The sequence below is a fragment of the Saccopteryx bilineata genome, chromosome 9 (genome assembly GCF_036850765.1).
Source record: "Saccopteryx bilineata isolate mSacBil1 chromosome 9, mSacBil1_pri_phased_curated, whole genome shotgun sequence".
In the NCBI taxonomy this organism is placed as follows: Eukaryota; Metazoa; Chordata; class Mammalia; order Chiroptera; family Emballonuridae; genus Saccopteryx; species Saccopteryx bilineata.
In genome coordinates this window covers 38,134,480-38,157,351 of record NC_089498.1, presented here as the reverse complement: position 1 = coordinate 38,157,351, position 22,872 = coordinate 38,134,480, and the positions used below count along the sequence as shown (strand labels likewise).

General features: G+C 42.4%; 1 protein-coding gene across 2 annotated transcripts in view; it reads left to right on the top strand.

The window, feature by feature from the left end:
* Positions 1-22,872, top strand: part of TDRD12 (tudor domain containing 12) — an 87,249-nt gene that overhangs the window by 17,406 nt on the left and 46,971 nt on the right. For both annotated transcript variants that reach the window (XM_066244050.1, XM_066244051.1), the window contains 5 exons: positions 2,864-2,919; positions 4,099-4,184; positions 7,564-7,753; positions 15,980-16,077; positions 17,050-17,126. In XM_066244050.1, coding sequence (XP_066100147.1) covers positions 2,864-2,919; positions 4,099-4,184; positions 7,564-7,753; positions 15,980-16,077; positions 17,050-17,126 — 507 coding nt within the window. The remainder of the gene's footprint in view (positions 1-2,863; positions 2,920-4,098; positions 4,185-7,563; positions 7,754-15,979; positions 16,078-17,049; positions 17,127-22,872) is intronic.

Sequence of the window (22,872 nt, the reverse complement as noted above, 5' to 3'; positions counted from 1 at the left end):
ATCAACTTTGTTTTAGTTAATTTGCTACGTCAGTGTGTATACATTAAGTGATAAAAATGGAGAGGCACACATGCGCCAAATAAACGTGCTTACATGTCGAAACTTGTGATAGAAACGGACAGAACTCTCTGGTAGACCTTATACATGGAGCTTTTAATGAAAATTAGAACATACTGTCTTACTTCCGCATTTAACTGAATGTATGTTGAAGCTCTTTGTACTCCCTTCTGCTTTCAGTCTTTTTCATGGGTGAATATGATGGTATACTTTTTTTTTTTTTGGTAATTGAACTTATTTGATGGCATTGGTTAATAAAACTACATAGGTTTCAGGGGTATATAATGGCATACTTGCTGTATTGAACCATTCCTCTTTTGATAGCCAGCTAGATTATTTCCAGTCCATTTTGCATTGTTCATTTCCATCAGAATGTGGATAAGGCCAAATAAAGCGTGTAGATGCAGAGAGGCATACATGTACACACACACACACACACGTTATACACATGCCCCGTCTTTGTTTTTTTTCCCTAGTGTGTGGCCCTATTGCCAGTGTTTGTACAGGACAAGACCCTGCATTGGGCAGTACTGTGGTGGGGGTACGGCTGTGATCTTTGCTGTCTTGAGCGAGTGCTACCTGAAGTCCCAGGAGCTGCTCCATCCTCCCAACTGGGACTCTCCCTCCCCTGTCCCTCTAGGACTGTGGCGTTGTGGGAAGAAGAGCTACAGAAGCAGCACAGTTCTGACATGCTTGTTGAACTTGCATGTCCTGGTGATGCTGCATTGTGTTCTCTGAATTTGGAAGCTGCCTATCTTATGGGGGCTTTCATGGGATCTGTGGAGAGACTTTCATCTCTGCCTTTCCAGCTCCTGTCCCAGCCCCCCAGCCCCACTCCCACTGTCCCCACTCCTGCCCCCATCTCAGTTCCTGTTCCCCCTCCCGCCCCCGTTCTCCTTTCCCCCTCCCCTGTGCCTGTCCCTTGTTTCTAGTCCTCCACTCCTCCACCTGCACCTTCCAGCTCCTGTTCCCCCCTCCTCCTCCTGTTCTCATCCCCCACACCCCTGCTCCCCTTCCGCTCCTCCTGCTCCCATCACCTACAGTCCTTGAGTTGGGGAATGCATCACTCTGTGGCTGGCCTTGGAATCTGCACTAAGAAGGTACCAAGCCATCATGTCTCTGCTAAGGCCATTGTGCTCAGCCAGGCTGCTCTGCAATGCCTGCCTCCTCCCTGGTCCCTCTTTCAGGTCAGCCATCTGCTTACCCTCCTGAGCTGACTTGGGTCCCTGCCTGTTCATGCCCAGCTCTCCCTCGGGAGTAGTCTGCTTCCCCCTCTGCCTTGTCCTGTCCCAGCATACAGGGCTCCTCGGGGACCTTACCAGCCGTGGGCACACCTAGTCCTAGGATACGCTCAGTATCCTAGGTTGCAGGGGTATATAATGGCATACTTGCTGTATTGAACCATTCCTCTTTTGATAGCCAGCTAGATTATTTCCAGTCCATTTTGCACTGTAGGTGAAAGGCTTTAAGTAAGTGATCTTACTGAGTTTGATCACCTTTTTGACATGTGTCCTTCATTTAGAATGTGACTCAATATGCTTATAACATTTTTTATAGATTCTGTCAAATTTCCCTTCAGAAGGGCTAGTGATTTATATTTCTGTCACGGGGGTATAGAAAGTGCTGTTTTCCCCACACAACATTGAATGTCATCAGGCTCTTTCATTTTTGCTTGTTTGCTGGGGGAAAATGATATTTTAATATTTATTTTCCTGACTTGTAAAGTTGGGTTCCTCTGATGTGGTTATTCTCTGGATGGTGTGTGAGACAGACACGCAGACACATGCATAATTGAGTAAATTACATGTGAGAGACTGATTGATCTGTTTACTGCCTAGATTGATTGTTTCTTGGGCCTTTTTTCTTATTAGAATTCTACTAGTGTTTTTTTTTTTCTTTTTTTAGCTTAGTTGGTAATTTTGTTGTGTATAGCAAGGTTTTATAACCACTGTCTTTTTTTTTTTGCCATTGTTTAGAAACCCTTTGTAATTCTTTTGAAGTAATATTGAAGTAGTATGCTTACTATCTTTCTTAGTAAAAATAAAAATAAGTAATATTTTAGTCCAGGCACTGGGCCTGGTCTTATGTACATTACCTTAACTTGATCTTTTAAATAAACCTTGGAGGATGGCGGTGGCATCTCTGATACCTAAAAGCAGTACAGAAACAAAACATTTCCCTCCGACTTTATTTTATTGTTGCTTCCAAACATTGGCTTCTCCTGGTCTTCCGCTGCTTACAGCTTTTCCTGTGGTTTTCTTTCCAAAGCCTATGGAAATAGAAACAGGCAAGGTGACAATGGCAACAGTGAGAAGGCTCGGCTGAGTGAGCAGTCGCAGGCGACAGCAGTGCTGGCTATCCCATGGCCCCTTTCAGGATTGGTTTGACCAGCATGTTTGGAGCCCATGCTCTGTGCCAGCCTGTGCTGAACCCAGCACACTCAGGATCCTTGCCCCAGGAAGCTTGTGTTCTGGTTGGAGAGGCAGACATGGCCTAGGCCACGGGGGATGATGGTGTTGGGACAGACAATGCCATGCAGGTGGGCATGGGTCTCTTAGGAAGCCCCAGAAAGGGGCCCGTTCTCAGTGAGTCTCTGCACTGGGGCTGAGAGCCATGATGGGAGGAGCTGTTGCAGCTGGGAGGGTACAGCTGGGATCCTTACCTGGGACAGAGCCAGAGCCACACTCCCCATCACCTGCGTCATATGCTCAACGTGTAATGTCACAAATACCCAGTGTATGGTTTACAAAATGATGTTAGCGTACTAACCTCGTGCTAATGAGGTTGCCTCTGTTCACTGTTCCAGACCTGCCAAGAAGTGGGACACTGCAGCCATCCACTACTTTCAGAACATTCTACAAGGTGAGGCAAGTGCATGATCATGCAGCTGTTTGAACGGATGCCCAGGGTGGTGTAACCTGTGGTTGGGGAGGGGTTTGTGATGTGAGACTTAGCTATTTGGCGACCTCGTGTAGGTTACCTGGAGCTTCTCCCTCCAGTGTCACAGTGACCCTGCAGCCCTGGGGTTTTGGGGGTGGATGTGGAAATCAGTAACTAGTAGGTGAAATTAGAAAGGGGCTGTTTGGGTGAAGGACCCTTATACAATAACAGTGCCTGCTTTTCAGTTTGCAGAGAAACTGCAGCACTGCAAAGTATATTAACATGCATTCACGGAACTGTCAATGACAAGCCTAACTTACTGTGTAACTGTTATTGCTAATTTAAGATGCACAGAATGTCCCAGAGCAGCTATGTAGTGTGTTCTTTTTATATTGTTGACTGTAACACTAAGTCTCACTTGTGGCATCTGTCCTAACCTTTGACAGTCAGGAGCCAAATACCTGTGTGTATCCCCTAAGGCTGTTCTGAGGAGTAGTGGGTGGGAAATGGCTTGTGGCGCTGCATGTGCCTGTTGGGGTCCTGCCCCTCCCCTCTGCTGCCCCACTGGCCGCATAAAGTAATAGGCAGATGCTTTGTACCTGAGAGAGATGGGAGGTTGGATGTGGGGGCCAAGGGTTTTGGAGTCTGGGTCCTATGAGCCCACTGGGGAATGTTGGGAGATAGAGAATTGGAAGGGGCTGCCCTGCTACTTTTGTGGAGCCTTCCCTGGGCCTAGTCTCTACCTGTACAGTGACTCTCAAAGATCATGGTGAGAGTGACATGAGATACATATATAAAGGACTTAACGTAGTGTGATAGACATCCATTTCATGGAGCTGCTGTTTGCATTAGCAAGTCTCTCAGAGAGTAGCTCACAACTCTGCTCCATGGGCGTTTGGAGGGAAGAGTGGACTCAGATGGAAGATTTGGGAGTCACTGTGCTTGAGGAGGTGTTCATAAAGTGACAAGAGGAGGATGCTATGGATGGAGACAAAGGCTATGCCCCTGGCTGCTTGCAGGGGAGCCTTCACCGTAACAGGCAGACATTGTGCTGCTGGGTAATCCTGAGTGGTTAGCAGAGGTTAATAGGTGAGAAATAGATGAACTGTTACAAGTATCCTTTTAATATCAGCTAATATATGTTTTCATTTTGCTACTTAGCAACTACCAAGGTGGAAGCCAAATTATGTGCTGTGGAAGAAGATACTTTTGAGGTTTATCTTTATGTAACTATAAAAAATGAAAAAGTAAGTGAATTGTATTTAAAAATATTTTACCGTTATTTAAAATTTCTAATTCAGTAAAACAAAGAGTAAACACCAAGAAAAACTGTCATTCACATAACAGATTTTCTTAATCTTTCATGGTCTGGCTTAGATCAGAAGTTAGCTGGGACTGTATTTTCTTCTTTTAATTACTTTTAAAATGACTTTTGTGTTTTTATTTTTTTTTTAAAGATTTTATTTATTGCCTGACCTGTGGTGGCGCAGTGGATAAAGCGTTGACCTGGAACACTGAGGTCACTGGTTCAAAACCCTGGGCTTGCCCGGTCAAGGCATATATGGGAGTTGATGCTTCCTGCTCCTCCCCCCTTTCTCTCTCTCTCTCTCTCTCTCTGTCATTCTAACTCTCCTCTCTAAAAAAATGAATAAATAAAAAAAGATTTTATTTATTGTTTTTAGTAGGGGAGGGAGAGAGAGAGAGAAAGAGGCAGGAACATTGATCTGTTCCAGCATATGCCAGGACCAGGGATCAAACTGGCAACCTCTGTTTTATTCTTTTGCATATGGCTGCCCATTTTTTTCAGCACTATTTACTGAAAAGACTGTCCTTTCTCTGTGGTATATTCTTGGTTCCTTTGTCATAAATTAATTGACTGTATATGTCTTGGTTTATTTCTGGGCTCTTTATTCTATTTCATTGATCTATGAGTCTGTTTTTATGATAATATCATCTGTTAAAATTTTTCTTGTACAGTTTACATCCAGTATTATTTTGTATTACTTTCAGGTGTCCAGCACAGTGCTCAGGCAGTTACACACTTCACAGAGTACTTCCTTATGTTGTTTTGATTACTGCCTTTAACCCATTTGTTTATGAATTGTTTTTCTCTTTAGTGAGTTTTGAGGGGTGTTTATTCTGGTTGCACATCCATCCAGATATATTATTTTTTATTCAGTGAGAGGAAGGGAGGCAGAGATAGACTCCTGCATGTGCCCTGACCAGGATCCACCCAGCAAGCCCACTAGCCCATTGGGATCCACCTGACTAGCCCATCCCACACTGCTCTGCCCATCTGATGCTGTTGCTCTATTGCTTAGCAATGGAGCCATTCTTTTTTAATTTTTTTGTATTTTTCTGAAGTTGGAAACGGGGATGCAGTCAGACAGACTTCCACATGCGCCCGACCAGGATCCACCCAGCACGCCCACCAGGGGGCGATGCTCTGCCCATCTGGGGCGTTGCTGTGTTGTAACCAGAGCCATTCTAGCGCCTGATGCAGAGGCCACAAAGCCATCCTCAGCGCTAGGGCAAACTTTGCTCCAATGGAGCCTTGGCTGCAGAAGGGGAAGAGAGAGACAGAGAGGAAGGAGAGGGGGAGGGGTGGAGAAGCAGATGGGTGCTTCTCCTGTGTGCCCTGGCCGGGAATCGAACCCAGGACTCCTGCACGCCAGACCCATGCTCTACCACTGAGCCAACCAGCCAGGGCCTGGAGCCATTTTTTTAGTGACTGAAGCAGAGGCCATGGAGCCATCCTCAGCGCCCCTAGGCCAACTCGCTTGAACCAATTAACCCAAGGCTGTGGGAGGGAGGGAGAGAGAGAGAGAGAGAGAGAGAAGGAGAGAGAGAGAGAGAGAAAGGGAGGAGTGGAGAAGCAGATAGTCACTTCTCCTGTGTGCCCTGACCGGGAATTAAATCTGGGACATCCACATGCCAGGCCAACACTCCACCACTCAGCCAGCTGGTCAGGGCCCAGGTATATTATTGAGAAATATTTTCTTCCTATCTTTGCATTGTCCTTAACAGTATCTTATTTTGGTGAGAGAGATAGTAAAGGAGACAGAGCGAGGGACAGACAGACAGGAAGGAAGAGAGATGAAAAACATCAATACTCTGTTGTGGCACCTTAGTTGTTCATTGGTTGCTTTCTCATATATGCCCTGACCAGGGGCTACAGCAGAGTGAGTGACCCCTTGTTCAAGCCAGTGACCTTGGGCCTCAAGCCAGCGACCTTTGTGCCCAAGTCAGTGACCATGGGGTCATGTTTATCATCCCACACTCAAGCCAGCAGCCTTGTGCTCAAGCTGGATGAGCTGGTGCTCAAGCTGGTGACCTTGGGGTTTCGAACCTGGGTCCTCTGCATCCCAGTCTGACGCTCTGTTCGCTGTACCACCGCCTGGTCAGACCTTAACAGGATCTTTTGAAGAGCATAAATTTTAAATTTTGATAAAGTCTGATTTGTTTTTTTCTTTTATGATTTATGGTTTTTTAAAATTTTATTCTGAAGCTGGAAATGGGGAGAGACAGTCAGACAGACTCCCGCATGCACCCGACCAGGATCCACCCGGCACGCCCACCAGGGGTGATGCTCTGCCCACCAGGGGGCGATGCTCTGCCCCTCCGGGGCGTCGCTCTGCCGCGACCAGAGCCACTCTAGCACCTGGGGCAGAGGCCAAGGAGCCATCCCCAGCGCCCGGGCCATCTTTGCTCCAATGGAGCCTCGGCTGCGGGAGGGGAAGAGAGAGACAGAGAGGAAGGAGGGGGAGGGGTAGAGAAGCAAATGGGCACTTCTCCTATGTGCTCTGGCCGGGAATCGAACCCGGATCCCCTGCACGCCAGGCCGACGCTCTACCGCTGAGCCAACCGGCCAGGGCCTATGGGTTATTTTTTTATGATTTATGTTTTATCTTTGCCTGCCCCCCTCTGATTTTTGCCTGGCAAAGTCATATTGGCTTTTCAGTGCTTTTAAGGAGATATTTTTTGTATTTCATACACTGTCTTACTGTTTTTATTTGTTTGTTTATTTGTTTTAGTGAGATGAGGCTTACTGGGTTTTTTTTTTTGGTTTTTTTTTATTCAGTGAGAGAGATAGACTCCTGCAAGAGCCCTGACTGGGATCCAACCTGCAAGCCCACTAGGGGCAATGCTCTGCCCAGCTAGGGTGTTGCTTTGTTGCCCAGCAGCTGAGCTCTTCTTAGCACTTGAGGCAGAGATCATGGTGCCACTCACTCCAATTGAACCATGGTTGTAGGGGGGGTGGGGAGAGAGAGAGAGAGAGAGAGAGAGAGAGAGAGAGAGAGAGAAGTGAGACAGGGAAGGGTGAAGCAGATGGGCACTTCTTTTGTGTGCCCTGACTGAGAAATGAACCCGGACATCCACATGCCAGACCAATGCTCTACCACTGAGCCATCCAAGCAAGGCATTACTATATTTCTTATCAGGAAGTTTGGTTAGAAGTATCTGGTTGCCATTAACAGTGCAGCAATCAGGAGATGAATTTCTATCAAATTATATTCTGCAAAATAATTTTTCTGAAGACTGAAATTTGCAGTTAAGTTTGGAATATTTTCTGAACAGTCTTTTGACTGTATTTGTATTATTCATAAAATGTTTAAACTTGTACAGGTCTGTGTTAACGACGATCTGGTTGCAAAGAACTTCGCTTGTTACGTATCACCCATGGAGAATAAAAACTTTGATTCCTTAGAGAAACCAAAATTGACTATAAAGTCAGAATCCTTTTCCAATAAACTCAATCCAGCACTTGCTCTTTGGCCAATGTTTCTGCAAGGAAAAGATTCTCAAGGAATGAAAAGTGAGTAGCTTCTCATCAATATGTGTTCCCTTTAAACTGTCTTGTAGGAATTACAGTTTTTTGATGTAAGTTGTGTAAACATTTCCCCATACAGAGGCAGTGACTTGGACTCTGAATTTAACATTTTAATTTTAATCCTAGTGAGTTTGTTACAAGTTTTGAGACCTTAAAGTTGCCAGTTTGTTTTTATGAGAACAGGAAGAAACTATTCTCAATTGCTTACTAATGTGGAGTTTTCAGAAGTCTGTGTGTTTATAAATCAAAGATATTACCTAAACAAGGTTTTGTTTGTTGATAGTTTTAGATACTTTTATTTATTTATTTTTGGCAGAGACAGAGAGAGGGACAGATAGGGACAGACAGACAGGAAGGGAGAGAGATGAGAAACATCAATTCTTTGTTGCGGCTCCTTAGTTGTTCATTGATTGTTTTCTCATATGTGCCTTGACACATGGGGGAGGGGCGAGTGAACCCTTGCTCAAGCTAGGGACCTTGGGCTTTCAGCCGGTGACCCTATGTTCAAGCTGGTGAGCCTGTGCTTAAGCTGGTGACCTCGGGGTCTTGAACCTGGGTTCTCCACATCCCAGTCCGACGCTCTATTCACTGTGCTACCGCCTGACCAGGCTTAAATACTTTTTTTTTTTTCTGTATTTTTCTGAAGCCGGAAACAGGGAGAGACAGTCAGACAGATTCCCGCATGCACCCGACCGGGATCCACCCGGCACGCCCACCAGGGGGCGACGCTCTGCCCACCAGGGGCGATGCCCTGCCCCTCCAGGGCGTCGCTCTGTTGCGACCAGAGCCACTCTAGCGCCTGGGGCAGAGGCCAAGGAGCCATCCCCAGCGCCCGGGCCATCTTTGCTCCAGTGGAGCCTCGGCTGCAGGAGGGGAAGAGAGAGACAGAGAGGAAGGAGAGGGGGAGGGGTGGAGAAGCAAATGGGCGCTTCTCCTATGTGCCCTGGCTGGGAATCGAACCCGGGACTTATGCACGCCAGGCCAACGCTCTACCACTGAACCAACCGGCCAGGGCCCAGGCTTAAATACTTTTAAAAAGAGCTAGTTGTTAGCATGAAAACATGAGAAGAGTCCATCACAGAGAGTGGAAACCATTTTACATATTTCTACATTCAATTTTCTTCCATCCTTAACATTGCTCCCCATGTGGAGCAGTGTCACCTGTAACCTTGCAGTTAAAGTGAAAGCAGAAGCATACTCAAGAATTCCTGTTTCTTTTTTGTTTTGTTTTTGTTTTGTATTTTTTCTGAAGCTGGAAACAGGGAGAGACAGTCAGACAGACTCCCCCATGCACCCGACCGGGATCCACCTGGCACGCCCACCAGGGGCAACGCTCTGCCCACCAGGGGGCGATGCTCTGCCCCTCTGGGGCATCGCTCTGTTGTGACCAGAGCCACTCTAGCGCCTGGGGCAGAGGCCAAGGAGCCATTCCCAGTGCCCGGGCCATCTTTGCTCCAATGGAGTCTCGGCTGCGGGAGCGGAAGAGAGAGACAGAGAGGAATGAGAGGGGGAGGGGTGGAGAAGCAGATGGGTGCTTCTCCTATGTGCCCTGGCCGGGAATCGAACCCGGGACTTCTGCACGCCAGGGCAACGCTCTACCACTGAGCCAACCGGCCAGGGCCAAGAATTCCTGTTTTCATTGTGGGTTTTATTTCATGCTTTAATCCTGAAATATGTTCTGTCAGAGTCCCATGGTTTAGCTTTGCTGGCACAGTCTCTCCAGCATTCATGGCACAAGCCATGAATGTGGGTGTTGTGGGTGACTTAGAACGAACGAGCACAATCCTCCGTAAGTTATACTTGTTTGTTTCATCTCATAGGTAGAATAGAAGGACACTCTTAATGGTCTAAAGATCATAAGGGTTGTTTAGATGGTTATGGTAATTCTTTTTTTCTTTTTTTAAATTTTTTCCCTTGAGAGGGGAAGGGTGTGGGTAGAGAAAGAGAGAGAGAGAGAAGCATCAACTTCTACTTAGTTCCATTTAGTTATGCACTCATTTGTTGCTACATGTAGGTGCCCTTACTGGGGAATGAACCTGTGGCCTTGTTATGCTGGAGGATGCTCTATCTACTGAGCAACCCAGCCTGGGCTTCTCTTTCTCCCCAACTTTTAAAAATGTTTATTAATTTTAGAGAGTGAGGAACAGAGTGACAGGATTTTTTATCTGTTCCTGTATGTGCCCTGACTGGGGATCAAACCGGCAGCCACTGCACTTCGGGATGATATTCTAATCAACTGAGCTATTCATCCAGGCTTTTTTTTTTTTTAAAGAAATTTAACGGGGTGACATTCATCAGTAAGAATACATAGGTTTCAGGTAAATGTTTCTATAGTATTTGAACTGTTGATTATGACATGTACCTATCATCCAAAGTCAAATCAATTTTCATCACTGTATATTTGCCTCTTTACTCTTTTCCCCAAACCCTTTCCTTCTGGTACCCACTTTACTTTTATGTATATCCATGAGTCTCAGTTTTATATCCTTCCTGTGTGTGAGATATAGTTCTTAGCTTTTTCTTTTTCTTTTTTTAAGTGAGAGGAGGGAAGATAGTGAGACAGACTCTTACATGTGCCTTGACCAGGATCCGTCAGGCAACCCTCCTCTGGGGCTGATGCTTAAATCAACTGAGTTATTTTTAGCACCTCAGGCTGACACTTTTGAGTCAGTGAGCCATACTCAGTGCCCAGGGCTGGTGCTTGGACCAATTGAGCCACTGGCTGTGGTAGGGGAAGAGCAAGAGAAGGGGGAGGGAAGCAGATGGTCACTTTTCCTGAGTTCCCTGACTGGGAATTGAACTGGGACTTGAACTGGGACATTCATATGCTGGGCCGATGAACTGTCCACTGAGCTAGCTGGCCAGGGCCTAGTTCTTAGCTTTTTCTGATTTACTTATTTCACTCAGTATAATGTTCTTAAGGTCCATCCATGTTGTTGTAAATGGCAGTATGTCATCATTTTTTATGGCTGAGTAGTATTCCATTGTATATGTATAGCACATCTTCTTTATCCAATCCTCTATCAAGGGACACTTTGTTTCCATGTCTTGGCCACCATGAACAATGTTACAATGAACATGGGGGTGCATGTGTCTTTGTGTAGCAGTGTTGTTGAGTTTTTTAGGTAGGAGGATTGCTAGGTCATGTGGTAGTTCTATTCTTAATTTTTTGTGAACCATACTGTCTTCCAGAATGGCTGTACTAGTTTACATTCCAACCAGCAGAGAATGAGGGTTCCTTTTTCTCCACAACCTCTTCAACACGTATTACCTGTCTTGTTGATAATAGCTAGTCTAACAGGGGTGAGGTGGTATCCCATTGTAGTTTTGCAAATTTTTATTTTTATTTTTTTTATTTATTCATTTTAGAGAGGAGAGGGAAAGACAGAGAGAGAAGGGGAGAGAGAGACAGAGAGAGAGAGAAGTAGGGGAGGAGCTGGAAGCATCAACTCCCATATGTGTCTTGACCAGGCAAGCCCAGGGTTTCGAACCAGTGACCTCAGCATTTCCAGGTCAATGCTTTATCCACTGCGCCACCACAGGTCAGGCCACTCCCATTGTAGTTTTGATTTGTATTTCTCTAATAGCTAGTGAAAATGAGCATTTTTTCATATTTCTATTTATTGTTTGTATGTCTTCATAAGAGAAGTGTCTATTCATCTATTCAGGTCCTCTCCCCATCATTTAAATGGATTGTTTACTTGTTTGTTGTTGAGCTTAGTGAGATCTTTATATATTTTGAATATAAATCCCTTATCAGAGCAGTTGGTTTTGAATATCAACTCTCATTTGGTTGGCTGCTTTTTTGTTTTGTTGTTGTTTTATTTTGCTGTACAGAAGCTTTTTAGTTTAACATAGTCCCATTCATTTATTTTTGCCTATACTTCCCTTTGTGGTGAAATTCATAAATTGTTTTCTGTGGCCAACGTCCATGATTTTAGTACTATGTTTTCTTTTAAGTAATTTATTGTTTCAGATTTTATATTTAGGTCTTTTATCCATTTTGAATTAATTTTTACACAGAGGGATTAACTGTAGTCAAGTTTCATTCTTTTGCATGTGGTTTTCCAGTTTTCCGAGCACCATTTATTGAAGAGGCATTCTTTTCTTCATTGTGTGTTTAGCTCCTTTGTCAGAGATTATTTGTCCACATATATATATATGATTTTATTTCTGGGCTTTCAGTTCTGTCCCATTGGTCTGTATGTATGTTTTTCTGCCTATTACTGCTTTATCATGGCTCTGTAGTATAATTTAAAGTTGGGTAGTGTGATACAGTGGTACCTTGAGATACAAACAGACCAGCATATGAATTTTTTAAGATATGAGCTGCGACTCGGTCCATATTTTTGTTTGAGATCTGAGCGAAATTCTGAGATACAAGTCGTGATTCGGGAAGCTGCAGCTAGTTGGCGCATTGGCGCATGGGTCCAATATCAGCAGTTTGATATACGAGTTGACTGATTTATGAGCTTGGTTATAGAACGAATTAAATTTGTATTTCAAGGTACCACTGTACCTCTGACTTAATTCTTTTTTCTCAGAATTCCTTTGGCTGTTCAGGGTCTTTTATGGTTCCATAGAAACCTGGTGATTTTTTTGTTCTTTTTCATTAAAAAATGACATTGGGATTTTAATGGGTATTGCATTAAATTTGTATACAGTGGTACCTTGACACATGTGTTTAATTCGTTTCATGGCTGAGCTCATGACTTAGTTTGCTTGTGTGTCAAGTTGAATTTCCCCATTTAAATTAACAGAGATGCAATTAATCCATTTTGGCCCCTCAAAACCACATGAATTTTTTGTTTTATATGCTTTTAAATAAGAAAGTATACTTTATAAAAAACAAATACACACACACACATAAGAGAGAATGTAAAGAAACTGGTTTATGAAGTGTATTTACCTTCAAGGTCAGTTGAAGATGCTGGCGGAGTGGGAGGACACTGGCGGAGAGATTTTCATTTTGTGCGCTATTGTTTAACATAACTTACTCTCTATACACTTAATGCTACATTTAATTGCAAAATTTAACTTTCACACTATGTATGATATGGAACTTTATTGCTAAACTTAATTGCTATTTTTTTACTTTGCTTAATCATCATTGTATGGCTTCCTTCTCCTTCCCCTTCTCCTTCTCTGCTCTTTTCAAAACTTTTTGGCTCAAAACCCCCTTCTCCAGCAACATTAGCATAACAATTGCCCTTCCTAAGCAGGAAGGTAGTTAGCAATTTCACAGACAGCTGCCCAGTGCCATTTTTAACAACAAAAGTGAGCAAACTCAGAAAATAAGAATATTACAAACTCATTTGCCCAACAATCATTTTCTTCACTGACCTTTGGCTTTTTCACCATGCTTTCCTTTTTTTCACTTAGAGGCTGTTTCAACAAAACCTTTCCATGGAAGTTTTGTTTCTTCCTCCCTTTCAGAAGGTTCAGCAGGCCATCTAGTGGAGCGTGGCAGAAGCTCATGATTCAAATATCTTCTCATGACTTAAAGCAAAAAGTACCACGAGTAACTGCTCCTCTCTCAAATTGCTCATGATTTAAAGTGCTCATGTGTCAAGGTACCACTGTATTGCTTTGGGTAATATGACCATTTTAACTATGTTGATTCTTCTGATCCATGAACATGCAGTATTTTTCCATTTCATTGGGTCTTTTTCAATTTCTTTTAGTAATGCTTCATAGATTTTAGTATTTCTTTCACATTCTTTGTTAACTTTATTCCTAGATGTTTCTTTGTTGTTACTGTAATTATAAAAGGAATTGAGTTCATTTTATTGTTTTTTAAATTTATTTATTTATTTTATTATTTTATTTTTCTGAAGTTGGAAATGAGGAGGCAGTCAGACAGACTCCTGCATGCGCCCGACCGGGATCCACCCAGCATGCCCACTAGGGGGCGATGCTCTGCCCATTTGGGGCATTGATTTGTTGCAACCAGAGCCATTCTAGCGCCTGAGGCAGAGGCCATGGAGCCATCCTCAGCACTCCTTTGCTCCAGTGGAGCCTCAGCTGCGGGAAGGGAAGAGAGAGACAGAGAGGAAGGAGAGGGATAGGGGTGGAGAAGCAGATGGGCACTTCTCCTGTGTGCCCCAGCTGGGAATCCAACCCGGGACTTCTACACGGCGGGCCGATGCTCTACCACTGAGCCAACTGGCCAGGGCTGCAATGGCCTTTTCTTATGGTTTGGACTTCCTCACAACATGGTGGCTGGGTTTCAGAAGTGAGCATCCAGGAGAGCAAGTCACAGTACATGACATTTTTGTGATCTAGCTTTAGAAGTCACTTAATGCCACTTCCATGTGTTTTTCAAGTCCACACAGGCTTGTGGGAAAGAAATATAGGGTCCATTGCTCAATTGGGGAAGTGTCAAAGTCACACTGTAAGAAGAGCATGTGTGTTGGGAGACATGTTGTGGCTCTCTTTGGAAAGTAGAGAATGCCAAGTTAGGACAATAAATTACATTTACTCCTTAGTAAGCCAGTAAAGGAAATTAAAAAAAAAAAGATTTTATATATTGATTTTACAGAGAGGGGAGACACAGGAGGGGGAAAAAGAGTTATCAACTCATAATTGCTTCACTTTAGTTGTTCATTACTTGCTTGTTTTATGTGCCTTGACTGGGCAAGCCCAGGGTTTCAAAACAGCGACCTCAGCATTCCAGGTTGCTGCTCTCTATCCACTGCATGACCACAGGCCAGGCCAGTAAAGTAATTAAAAATTTTTTTTTAATTATTTTACGGAGAGGAGAGGAGAGGAGATAGACTCCCACAAGTAACTTGACTTGGATCCACCTGGAAACCCCTTCCCCTCACCATCTTGGGCCGATGCTTTAATCAACTGAGCTATTTTTAGCACCTGAGGCTGATGCCCTGGGAGCAACTGAGCCATCCTTAGTGCCCAGGGCTGATGCTCAAACCAGTCGAGCCACTGGCTGCAGGAGGGGAAGAGAGGGGGTGGGGGAAAAGCAGATGGGTGCTTCTCTTGTGTGCCCTGATCCAGAATTGAACCTGGGATGTCTATACACTGGCTGATGCTGTATTCACTGAGCCAACCAGCCAGGGCTGGATTTTTTTTTAAGATTTTATTTATTTTAGAGAGAGGTGAGAGAGAGAAGGGTTGAGGCAGAGCAGGAAGAATCACCTGGCAGCAGTTGCATTTCATATGTGCCTTGACCAGGTAAGCCTGGGATTTTGAACCAGCAACCTCAGCACTCCAGCTGTATGCTTTATCCACTATACCACAGGTCAGGCCAGTAAAGGAAAATAAAATTTTTTTTGTATTTTTCTGAAGTGAAAAGCGGGGAGGCAGAGAGACAGACTCCCACATGCGCCTGACCAGGATCCACCTGGCATGCCCACCAGGGGGCGATGCTCTGCATCTGGGGCATTGCTCCATTGCAACCAGAGCCATTCTAGCACCTGAGGTGGAGGCCATGGAGCCATCCTCAGCGCCCGGGCCAACTTCGCTCCCATGGAGCTTTGACCATGGGAGGGGAAGAGAGAGAGAAAGAAAGAAGAAGCAGATGAGTGCTTCTCCTTTGTGCCCTGGCCAGAAATCGAACCTGGGACTTCCACATGCTGGGCCAACACACTACTGCTGAACTACCGGCCAGGGCCCAGTAAAGGAATTTTCAAACTTTTTTCTTTTTTTTTGAGAGAGACAGAGGAACAGATAGGGACAGGCAGACAGGAAAGGAGAGAGATGAGAAACATCCATTCTTTGTTGCGGCACCGCAGTTGTTTACTGATCGCTTTCTCATATGTGCCTTGACCTGGGGGGCTACAGCAGAGTGAGTGACCCCTTGCTCAAGCCAGTGTGACCTTAGGCTCAAGCCAGCGACCTTGGGCTTCAAGCTAGTGATCTTTGGCCTCAAGCCAGTGACCATAGGGTTATGTCTATGATCCCATGCTCAAGCTGGTGAGCCTGCGCTCAAGCTGGTGACCTTGGGTTTCAAACCTGCATCCTCTGTGTGCCAGTCCAACGTTCTGTCCACTGCACCACTGCTTGGTTAGGCTAAAGCATTTTTTAATAAGAATTGAATCAAGGTTTTAAAATTCTTTCAAGATTTAATATAAAACTGTGTTCCAAAATAATTTTATGTATTAAAATTTTATAATTTAAATTATAATTCTTTTTGTCCCATTTTCTGTTTATTAATAATGTTCTAATATAGCTTTATCACTTTTTATTTTTCAGATAAAACTATAGAATGTAAAATGGATTCCTTGCATCTTTCACCTGAAAAGATATCTGATAAGAAACAACAGTGTGTCTCTTTAAAAGATGAAAATAAGGTTGTATTTTTTTTTTTTTTTTTTGTATTTTTCTGAAGCTGGAAACAGGGAGAGACAGTCAGACAGACGCCCGCATGCACCCGACTGGGATCCACCCGGCATGCCCACTAGGGGGCGACACTCTGCCTACCAGGGGGCGATGCTCTGCCCCTCCGGGGCATCGCTCTGTTGTGACCAGAGCCACTCTAGCGCCTGGGGCAGAGGCCAAGGAGCCATCCCCATTGCCCAGGCCATCTTTGCTCCAATGGAGCCTCAGCAGCGGGAGGGGAAGAGAGAGACAGAGAGGAAGGAGAGGAGGAGGGGTGGAAAAGCAGATGGGCGCCTCTCCTGTGTGCCCTGGCCGGGAATCGAACCCGGGACTTCTGCATGCCAGGCCGACGCTCTACCACTGAGCCAACCAGCCAGGGCCGAAAATAAGGTTGTATTTTTAAATATTTATTAAATATATAGTTCATATAATACTAATTTTATAATATTCTCCTTTAAAATCTAGGAATCAAAAATATGTTTTCTGTTAAAAAAATCCTTGGCTATGATAGTTACATTTGAAAAATTAGTTTGCATGTTTGCTTTATTTCAAAAGAACAAGGACTCCAGCTACCGCCTTGTTCTTGGCCTAGTAGCCTCTCTACAAAATCGGGTATTTTCCTCATTTTAACAAGGTTGTAAAAATCTGGAATTATGGGACACAGTTAAGTTCATGACTAACCTGTCCTTCCAGTTCCTTTGTCAAGACAGGTGAAAACATTTACAGGACATTTTAAATACTGAAATGCCAGCTCCCTACCATATGGACACTTCCAGCTAGTGTTGATAGCAATGGTGTAATCAGTTCCTTGTCCATATCTTTGTTGCCTGAAAATAATCTGGGACGGTTGTTGATGAGAATAATTCCCATGGAATTTTGATTCATCAGGAATATATATTTTGCTAGCATACATATTCTTTCTGGTTTTGTTTTGTTTTTTACAGTGTGATGAATCTTCATTGTGCTGGCCAACAAAAAGAGGCATAACCATATATGCTGATCCAGATATACCAGCAACCAGGTATGACTTAAAAATTTAGGCCTGTGGTGCCACAGTGGATAAATCCTTGACCTGAATTCTGAGGTTGCCGGTTTGAAGCCCAGGGCTTACTCAGTCAAGCCACATACAAGAAGCAATCAATAAACAACTAAAATGAAGCAACTCTTAAGTTGATACTTCTATTTGCTTTGCTCCTCTCTCTCCTCTCTCTGTAAAATCCATAAAATCTTTTTTAAAAAAAGAAAATTTAGTATAATTGATTGGAGACTTAATTGTAATATTGTCTTATACAGTATAGTATTTAAAGTTGATGATAGAAAAGTATTCAATTTCAAAATAAGACTGGCCCTGGAAATTTTGATTAAGCATATATTAATAAAGATGTTGTGCTAACTGGTTAGCAACACAGTTGACCAGAAACTGGCAGTGGGTCTAGAGCAGTGTTTCCCAACCTTTTTTGTGCCATGCCCCACCTTAACCTTTCTAAACTTTTTATGTCCCCCCATGTAACATACATAATTTTTAACATTAAAAAATTGATTTGTTCACTTAATAAACATAAATGATAGGTTCTAGGAAGAAATCACTATGAAATTATTAACAAAACACAGTAAGTAAAATTTCAAAACATATAATGAAAAACAGAAATTTAAATTCCAAATAATTTTAATACAGATTTTTCTATATTAATATATTATTTTAATTTAGTGTGATCCTTGCGCTTGATGCTTGCTGCACAGAGATTTTATATCAGGTTCCAATTTGGTTAGCTTTAGTCTCAAGTCTCCACGTTGTGTTATATCCAGCCGATTTCTTTTTTTTACCAGTAAATCATTTACAGCACTAAATCCACATTCAGCTAAAAATGAAGATGGAAACGGTAGCAATAGTTTTCTTGCACATTTGGTTGAATTCGAGTATTTGATTTCTGTTTCCTCACAAAGCCATGCTATCGCTCCTTTGATATTAAATAAAGCTTTAACTGACTCATCATTTTGCAATTCTGCGAGTTCTTCTTGATACTGCATATTTGATATATCAGACAAATCCACTAACATTGGCTGTATCATCTATGTTGGGAAATCAATTTGTTTTAAATCAGAAAATCTTTCTTTTAAATCAGCCGATAGAATATTCAAATGATTGACAATAACAAGTAAAGTGGTATCAGTTACTTCACATTTTTGGAGCCAATGAAACTGTTTAAAGTTTTTGTTGTTAATATGTTTCTGACATAACTCAACATTGGTAATGAAACCAAATATCTTTGCTTTTGCATGGACAAGAGTTTTATTTGTTCCTTGAAGTTGCTTATTTAATATATTTAGTTTTTCAAAGATATCGGCTAAATAACTCACAAATGCTTTACCATCTATTGTTAACAGATACTTCATTTCAGGTTTGTCGCTTAAAAAATCACTAAGAGTAGGCCCTGGCCGGTTGGCTCAGCGGTAGAGCGTCGACCTAGCGTGCGGAGGACCCGGGTTCGATTCCCGGCCAGGGCACACAGGAGAAGCGCCCATTAGCTTCTCCACCCCTCCGCCGCGCCTTCCTCTCTGTCTCTCTCTTCCCCTCCCGCAGCCAAGGCTCCATTGGAGCAAAGATGGCCCGGGCGCTGGGGATGGCTCTGTGGCCTCTGCCTCAGGTGCTAGAGTGGCTCTGGTCGCAACATGGCGATGCCCAGGATGGGCAGAGCATCGCCCCCTGGTGGGCAGAGCATCGCCCCTGGTGGGCGTGCCGGGTGGATCCCGGTCGGGCGCATGCGGGAGTCTGTCTGACTGTCTCTCCCTGTTTCCAGCTTCAGAAAAATGAAAAAAAAAAGAAAAAAAAATTAAAAAAAAAAAATCACTAAGAGTATCAAACAGTTCCATAAATCTTTTCAAACAGTTTCCTTTAGATAGCCATCTTACTTCAGTATGAAGTAAAAGTCTCACATGGTCTTCATTTTGTTCTTCACAAAATAGCTTGAAAAGACGCTCACATTTGGCACTAGCTTTAATAGCATTAACACACTTTATTACTGTATGTAATACTTCATTCAGAACAGGCGAGATGTTTTTAGCTACCAAGTTTTCCCTATGAATAACACAATGCACAAGAATCATTCTGGATTCGCATCTTTCATCAATTTTAAGCAGCCATTTTTCTTGCCCATCATATTGGGAGCACCATCTGCAACACAAGATGTTATATTTTTCATTGGTATATCATTGACATCTAAGTAGTTTTTTTAGCTTATTATATATATCTTTGGAGGTAGTGGTGCTTTCTAATCTTTTACAGAACAACATTTCTTCAGCAAAATGTCCTTTATCAATACATCTTACATAAGTTATCAATACTGCCTCACTGTCTCTCAAAGTTGATTCATCCATTTGCAAGGAGAATTTTCTTGTTTTCAGCTTTTCAATAAGTTGTTTTTCAATATCCTCACTCATTTCGTCTATTCTTCTGCTAACAGAATTGTTACTGAGTGGCATAGCTTTTACATCTTTGTCATCTTTTTCAAGAACCGTTTTAAGAAATGCTGATATTGACGGTTTTTATTAAATTCTCTCCTATAGTGTGATTTTCTGCAGTTTTAGCGATGAATAAAGAAATTTGATAACTAGCCTTAAGAACACGATTATTAGTTGAAATATGAGCAGTAAATAGAGACTTTAATGTTGTTTTTTCAAAATTTTTCTTTAAAGTTTTAAAGTAACTCAAATCTGAATTAATATGAGAACTATGTTTCACCTTCAAATGCGCCTCAAGACGACCTCGTTTCATTGATTCGTTGGTCAAGCATTGCTGGCATAAAAGACAAAAAGGAATCCGCTCATCGTGAACAGCGGGTATGAACCCAAATTTTAAATATTCCTCCGAATATTGATGAGTTTTTTTCTTGCTTGCACCACTCATTTTACTATGGGCTATAATAAAAATAAGATCAATTAAAAACTAATATTAAAATATGTGTTAAAATATGTTCAATGTGACATAGAGTAAATGTATACTAAAAATTCATATTTATTTAAATGTATATAACACATTTACTACACTACCACCGCAAATCAAAAGGTATCTATATTTTTTCCACTTGACAAAATTTTCTGGAAAGTTATGCTTCTAAAATTAAAATTGTCGTGCATGCACTATTATAGCCCCAATAATATTTATAAAATATTAGTGCTTTCTAGCCCCGATGCAAGAAGTACTTAATAAAGAGTTTAATATTGATAAAAATAAAATCAAATATTTACCAATTATATCTATGCAATATATATGTATATTTATTAAATCAACGAGCTTTTACAACAGTTTTGACTGACACTTATTTCAAATTAACACCAACTGAATGATGTGAAACACTACAGAAGTTGCGATGGGCCAATTAGGTGAGAATAACTGCGTTGTTTAGCAAGTTTTTAAAACGTCTGGGGTTCCCCGCGGCAGACGGCATGCTCCGCGGTGAATCCAGGACGAAGTTTATTTGACGTCAATCACCCAGTTGATATTTTGGTCTTGTCAAATGAAATTATACTTAATAATTATTTACCGCAATTATTTAAGAATTGCATTTTTTGTTAAATTTGGCACCAGATATCTAGCATTGCATTTAAATGGCCCGGGGCAAAAGAGTTAAAGTCATGTTGAGTCCATTTTCAAATTGCCCCCCTTAACTATCGAATTGCCCCCCTGTGGGGCGTGGGCCCCACCTTGGGAAACACCGGTCTAGAGTCTCCTGTTACCTTGTCAGATGACATTGTTTCTGTAAGGTAGGTCTAACGAAGCTGTCATATAAAGATGGACAGTTATGAGCCAGATGGCAATACTAGTTGGTGGAAAGCAGAGGATGGTTTGTTATTTTTTTGAAGATGGGTATCGGAGACTTTTGACAGTCACCCTGTCCTCATTAACATACATATCACTGATGTTAATGAAGTCACAGAAAGGATATACAGTAGTAGTATACCACCTCATGGATAGTATAAGATCTGAAAATAGTATGCTATTTCTTTCCTTTTGGACTTGATGCTAGCGTTGTTATGTTTTATTTATACATTTTTTATAGATGCTAGAATCTATAGTCATTTGTATTTAAACAGTTATCTTTTAGAGAGATTTAAATAAATATAGATCCAGATTGTTATCTGGTTATCTTCCTTCTACCTGAAGGACTTTCTTTATTATTTCTTTTATTGTGGGTCTGCTGGTGATGAATTTTTTTAGCTTTAGTATTTTGTTATTTTTGAAAAAAATGAATTTACTAGGTAGATAGTTCCAGGTTGACAATCCTTTTCTCATATATATATTTATATATTTACTTACTTATTTTTGAATTTTTTATTTACTGATTTTACAGAGAGAGGAAGGGGGGAGCAAGAATTATCAGCTCATAGTTGTTTCACTTTAGTTGTTCATTGATTGCTTGCTGTATGTGCCTTGATAGGGCAAGCCTGGGTTTCGAGCTGGCAACCTCACTGTACCACCACAAGCCAGGCCTTTTTTTCTATATTTTAAAGATGCTGCTGCTCATTCCATTTCCTTGCATTGTTCCCAATGTGAAATATATTGTCATCTTTTTCCTCTGACTGCTTTAGGATCTTCTCTTTATTACTAGTTTGAGCAATTTATTATATGCCTTGGTGTCATTTCTCTCATGTTTTTTGTGCTTGGGGTTCATCAACATTCTTCATTTGCAGGTTTCTGTCTTTCATCAAATATGGGGAATATTCAGAAGCTATTCTACAATATTTTCTCTGCACTCGTCTCTTTCTCCTCTCCTCTTGAGACTGATGAGAGAAATGTCAGACCTTTGATACGGCCCAAAAGGTCCCTGAGGCTCTATTTCTTTTTTCAACCTTTTTTCCTCTTGCTCTTCCTCAGATTAATAGTTCTACTTAGCTATTCTGAACTTAATTGACTTCTTTTGTCATCTTCATTCTGCTATTGAGCCTATCTGGTGAATTTTTTATGTTATGTATTACTGTTTTTAGTTCTAATTTTTTTTTTTTTGTATTTTTCCAAAGTGGAAACAGGGAGGCAGTCAGACAGACTTCTGCATGCGCCCAACCGGGATCCACCCGACATGCCCACCAGGGGGCGATGCTCTGCCCATCTGGGGCGTCGCTCTGCCGCAATCAGAGCCATTCTAGCGCCTGAGGCAGAGGCCACAGAGCCATCCTCAGCGCCCAGGCAAACTTTGCTCCAGTGGAGCCTTGGCTGCGGGAGGGGAAGAGAGAGACAGAGAGGAAGGAGAAGGGGAGGGGTGGAGAAGCAGATGGGCGCCTCTCCTGTGTGCCCTGGCTGGGAATCAAACCCGGGACTCCTGCACGCCAGGCCGACTCTCTACCAATGAGCCATCTGGCCAGGGCCTAAAATTTTTATTTTTTAATAGCTTGTATTTGTTGGCTGAGAACATTTATTGTTCCATTCAAGAGGGTTCACCTTTCCTTTTCTTATATAGCATAGTTATAATCACTGCTTGATCCACTTCTGAGCAACCTTTGGGTTACCATCTGTTGATTATCTTTTCCCTTGACAATTGATCTAATTCTTATTGTTCTTTTTATGTTGAATAATTTTGGATTATATTCTAGAATTTGAGGCTCTGGTTTCTGTTAAAATCCTCTGCAGAATATTTTTTTTTATTTATTTTTTTACAGAGACAGAGAGTGAGTTAGAGAGAGGGATAGACAGGAACAGAAAGACAGGAACGGAGAGAGATGAGAAGCATCAATCATTAGTTTTTCGTTGCACATTGTGACACCTTAGTTGTTCA